Raw genomic sequence first — 5567 nt, 5'->3', positions numbered from 1 at the left:
AGCAAATCAAGCAGGAAGCACAAAGCAAAGAGCAGAAATCATAGCAGTAGATGAGGTGGGGGAAGAGGAATGAAGTGTGCCCTGGTTGCAAAGAAGGCTAACCTGGGCTGCATTGGTAGGAGCATTGCCAGCAGATCAAGGGGAAGTGAACATTGCTAATTACCTCCAGCTACTCAAGGAAATCTATGCAAAGACTCCCATAATGTTGGCACTTGGGCTAGCCCTCCTGTGACATCCCACCATAAGCAGCGGGTGTCAGTTTTGTGGCCTGTTTCTTTTTGGAGGAAGCAACCGGAAAATGCTAGCGGTGTCTCTGGATGCTCTTCCTTACAACTATGGGGTCTGCGTGCTGCACCAGTCGTGTCTTTGCAGCGGAGTGGCTTCTTGTTAAGAGTGCTGTCTCGGTTTGAGAGTCAGGTGGGAGGGTGGGCATCCACTAGACACATTTGCTTATTAAGCAGCCGTGATTGTCCGGGCTTCGGCTCCAGGCACGGGCAGTTTGCTGGCAGAGAAACAGTGACCTGGGTTTGTGGGACTTGCAGGTTGGTGTCAGACCAAATGGCCTGGACCTGCCAGAACTCCTGGCACCCCCACAGACGCACCTGAGGACAGAAAGTGAGGTCCCACGTACTCCAGCCGCTCTCTCTGTCCTCCCCCAGCCAGGCAGTCTTCCTGCTTGCTCCTCTCCTCAACCTTTTCCCTTCCACCCTTTCCTGATTAGACTCTGTTTTCATGATGGAGAGTCATAGCGTGTTCACACCGTTTCTGAGACTGAGAGTGCATGAAATGGATGTTGGAGGGGAGTAAAGGGCCTCATCCAAAGCTTTGTGTCAAGTGGAAAGATTTTCCCTTCGCCTGGGAAAATTTTCCCAGTGGGAGGAAAAGGGCAAAGGGAATTCTAGTCCATGTCGGGGGGAGAAGCCTGACCTGTAAAACATTCATCTTGAAAGGGGGCATCTCCTCTGCTGTGATGCTTTGCATTTCTCTGTGCAGCCCCACGTGTGTGGGGAGGGTGCTTTGGGGGAAAGCAACTTGGCATGCAACAGTCACTCACTCATTTCTTCCTTTTTGCAGATGAAGAGGAAGCTCTCAACTCTATTATGAAGGATCTGGCAGCCCTAGGCAAATGTGGGGGACTGCTGGACAGCCACAGGAACAAAAACAGCCCTCACTCCAGCAAGCAGGTGAGCCGCTTCCAGCTTCCCATCTGCATGCCTGGCGGGCCCGCACGGCTCCAGGGTCTCTTAGAAAGCAGCGTGTGGTGTTGTGCTTGTTTATGCAGATGGCGTGATGCCTACAGGCAGCTGTCAGGCTTCCTGCTGCAGGGATTTTGCCATCTAATTTCAATTCTGATGCAATACATTGCAACACCCAGCAGCACGGACCAGCAGTGCAACATGAATTTTAGAAGCATTGAAACCCACTGAGACAGAACAGTTAAGGCATCCATTTGAGCCTTGCATCAGACTGGTCCCAAAGGCTGCCTCCAGTCAGCCCAGCTGTGAAGACAGGATTGAGCCCAATTCCCACATGCAACTGGGACACACATTTCCACATGCACATGCATTTGCCAGCATCGCCTCGTCTCTGCTGGTTTGGATTGGATCTACCAACTCAACCCATTTCTAGAGCCAGCCAAAGTCACAGAGCTAGGTCCATAGCAGTGCTGGGTCTGAGTGTCTGGATCTTGAGGTGGCTTTGTTGGCCCCACAGTCAGCCCCTCCTTAGCTGTACAATGCATGCAGGATGAATGGCTTAATTTGATCACTGTCTGCCCTTCCTTCAGGCCAGACTGTGCCACTTGGGTCACCACGGCAAGCATCTGGCAGTGGCGCTCAATTCCTAACTAGCCATAAATACTGCCTCTCTCCTAACTTCGTAAGTCTGACTCAGCCACTTTCTTCCTCAGACAACAACGGCGTGACTGTTTAAAATATGCTCTCTTGTGTGAGAATTTCCCTCAGTCGGGACCCGAGGCCATGCATAGATGCCTCCAGAAGCTGCTTGGAGAACCTCAGCTGTGAGGTGATGACAGACGCACGGGGCGATGTGGGCAAGGAGTCTGGAGTCAGAAAGGAGATAGAGGATCAGGAATAAGGCACTGGCAGAGCCTTGAGGGGCAGAGGTGGAGCCAAGGACAGAAATGTCGATTGTTGGAAAAAGTCCGTCAAGAATTGCCTTCTTTCCAGATGTGGCGATAGCTGTGAAGTGAATTGGTCCAGCTGTGGCACAGAATCAGCCAGGCTAGGGCAGGAGGTGGCAAAGTGCAGCAGTGTCTAACCAAGACAGCATCCTTTGGGTTTTGCTGAAGATACGGGGAGGCAGATTTGTTTCTTGCTGGCGTGCCAGGGGGCACTTGGCCAGGCCTGGTCTCTTTGAGGAGCTGCTGAATTATTTTGCTGTTCTTCCCCCTCATTAACCCCTTTCCTCCCTGATAGCAGTTCCTTATCAATTGACAAGTTACAGTGACTGGTGCTTAAACCCAGTAGATGAGGTGTGGTCAGTCACCTGCTGTCACCCCTGAATGCGTTAACTGTGCCCATCTTCCTATAAGCGCTGCGGCTTCCTTGTGACGTGCAGAGGTCTGTGGCCTGCTATGCCAGTAGCACGTACTCTAGGATTTTTCAGTGGAGGTCAGGAGTGCAGGTAAAGCCCTGCAGCATGCATTTGTTCCCTGAAGTTAAGGGTAATTGTAACAGATGCTAAGGGAGGTGGTGTTAGGGGATGTGGCATGATGTGGTACCAGTCAACACACTGGTGCAGTTGGTGATCTAGCATTTTTACACGTGCTCTGGGAGGTGTGGGGCGGTGCTTTAATTAGAAAGCCATGCTAATGAAGTGCCTGAACATTATATGTATCAGCATCCCCTGTGCTGAAAGATGGTGGCGGGGCACTTTGAACTAAAAACTCATTGAATGAACTTTAGATCAAAGTGCCCCACCATCATTTTGCAGTGCAGGGATGCTGATGCATGTGACGCTGGAGTCTGTGCTCCAGCAGACTCAATTAATTGAGTTTGCTCTGACACTGGATTTCCAGTGCGTCGGAGCTGGCTCCCTGCACATGTATAGGAGCCCAAAGTGCCTGATGCACTGCAAAACTGTTGGGCTGTGTTTGAAACAGTAACTCTTCATTGAAAAATGGAGCTAGCTGGGGGTCTGTCTTCCAGCACCCAGATGTAATAGGCTATTCTGTCCTGTTAATGGGCAGGGCTGTTTTCAGTTCCTGATCAGAAGAAAATAAATATTAGCCTTAATCCTGAATCCTCCTGGGCTTCAAGGGCAACCGTGTATTGATTAGCTTTCCTTTTATTATTGTTTCTATTACAGTTGTGCCTGTGAGTCCTGCTCCTGGAGCAGACTTGTGGTGTTAGGTGCTGTGCAGTCAAAAAGATCATACCTGCCACAGAGTTTCTCTGTTTTATATATGCCATGGTTGTTTGGGGAGATCCCAATCAAGTTTGTGGCCCTGTTGTGACAGTTACCATACAGACACATGTTAAGAGATGTTCCCTGTCTCAGAGATCAGTCTAAATAGACCAGCCAAACAAAGTGAGAGGCACAATATCCCCAGTTTACAGGTGGGAAACTGAGGCACAGAAATTAAGTGACTTGGCTAAGGTCATACACAAATACCAAGCCAGAATTTGAGCGCAGTCTCCCTTACTTAAACTGATCTGTATGTTTAATATTGATCCAGTGAGACTCTTGCTTATTAGGTTCCAGATGCTGCTGTTTTTTAAGGATGAGCCAGTTGCGTATATTATATTTAGGATGATAGCTAGCTGCAGCATTTGTTACAGGTGCATTCTATCTTTAAGTATTTGAAGAGCTACAATAGAAATGTGAGAGTTGCATATTAACAGTGCCTTCTGTATTTAGAAGGTCACTTTTTTTTTTATATAAAAACGTCTTTCAATAGATTCAGGTGTCCTGGCTTAAAGTTTCTAATTCTGAAAACTTTGGCCACGTTATGCAGTATGGACTCCCCAGTCGATAAGAAAAAACTTTGTCCCTTGGATTGGGGAAACATTCATCAACAGTGATAAAGGTGCTCACGCAACTTGGTGGATATTTGCAGGACAGCTCTAAATTGGTTCCATTTTTTCCTAGCAGGGAGATCCCAGGGGGTGGTGACGGTGGGCATTCGTCATCCCCTCGGGACGTTTCCGGGGGGTCCCATAGGGCTCCATCTTATTGCTCCTCTTGATCAATGTGTATATGATGCCGCTGGGTGAAGTTGTATAGAGATTTGGAGCGAGGTGCAATCTATATGCTGATGATACCCAGGTCTACCTTGTCTTCTTTTCTGACCTTGGCCTTGATCCTTTCCCAGTACCTGGCTGCAGTTGGGGACTGGATGCTGATGAACCAATTAAAACTGAATCCAAGCAAGACAGGTGATGGTGGTGGGCAGACCATGTGACTTGGTGGAGACTGGAACTTGTATCTCTGGGGTTCAGCCTCACTTTGTCACACGGGTTTGCAGCCTTGGGGGGCTCCTGGATCATTTGCTGCACCTGGATCTACAGGTGGTGGCAGTGGCTAGGAGTGCCTTTTACCCACTGCATCGGTGAGAAGTCTTCGACCCTTTCTTGCAGAGTCCTATCACCACCATCATCCATGCCTTTGTAACCTCAATGTTAGACTACTGCAATGCACTCTATGCAGGGCTTCCCTTGAAAACCATCCGCAGCAGCCCAACTTGTGATGCAGGTGGGTCGCCAGAAGTATGCATCTCTAGTTCACCAGCATCTGCACTGGATCTCAGTACCTTTCCAGGTGCAACTCAAGGTGCTGGTTTTCACGTGTGTGGCCATAAATGGCCATTCCCAAGAGACCCAGCCATCCCATTGCAATCCCTAAGGTCATCTGAGAGCCGCCTACTTTAGGTACCATCAATACGTCAAGTCTGCTTGGCAAAACTGTGTTGGAGGTCATTCTTGGCAATGGTTCCTCAGCTCTGGAACTCCCTCCCTCCTGAGGCTGCCAGAGCCCAAGCCCGGACATCTTTCAGAAGTGTTGAAAGACTTTCCTGTTAGGGCAGCCATTTAGCAAATAAAGCTAAGCCGAGATGGTGCTTAGAGGGTCTCTCTTCTATCTTGATATTCAGTGTGTTCTTTGGTCCCTCTCCTGTTTTTAAGTTATTCTGTTTCCTAATTCTAAGCCACCCTGAGCCCTTGCTGGAAAGCCTGGTATATAAATAGAAGATTCATAGATTCATAGATTAAGGGTCGGAAGGGACCTAGTAGATCTTCTAGCCCGACCCCCGCCCCGCCAGGGCGGGAGAACAACAAAAAAACCCCAAAAAGAGAAGCGGGACTCAAATGAGTCCAACCAGGTAGGCATCCAGCCTCTTCTTAAAGACCCCCAGGGTAGGGGCCAGCACCACTTCCAAGTTGGTTCCAGCTCCTAGCTGCCCTAACTGTGAAGTAGTTCTTGCGGATGTCCAATCTATACCTCCTCTCCATCAACTTGTGCCCATTGCTTCTTGTTATGCCAGCGGGCGCTAGGGGAAACAGCGTCTCCCCCAAACCCTTCTGGTCCCCCCTAGTGAGTCTATAGAC

At 49.3% G+C, this 5567-nt stretch overlaps 1 protein-coding gene across 2 annotated transcripts in view; it reads left to right on the top strand.

Annotated features, from left to right (window-relative positions):
• LOC109291200 (mitogen-activated protein kinase kinase kinase 3-like) overlaps positions 1-5567 on the top strand; it is a 124342-nt gene that overhangs the window by 54000 nt on the left and 64775 nt on the right. For both annotated transcript variants that reach the window (XM_019508088.1, XM_019508087.1), the window contains exon 4: positions 1075-1184. In XM_019508088.1, the coding sequence (XP_019363633.1) occupies positions 1075-1184 (110 nt within the window). The remainder of the gene's footprint in view (positions 1-1074; positions 1185-5567) is intronic.

Source organism: Gavialis gangeticus, unplaced genomic scaffold (assembly GCF_001723915.1).
Source record: "Gavialis gangeticus isolate Ggan-Ray unplaced genomic scaffold, GavGan_comp1, whole genome shotgun sequence".
Taxonomy (NCBI): domain Eukaryota; kingdom Metazoa; phylum Chordata; order Crocodylia; family Gavialidae; genus Gavialis; species Gavialis gangeticus.
The sequence above is the reverse complement of the archived record's forward strand: the minus strand, read 5'-3'. Positions and strand labels throughout refer to the sequence as shown.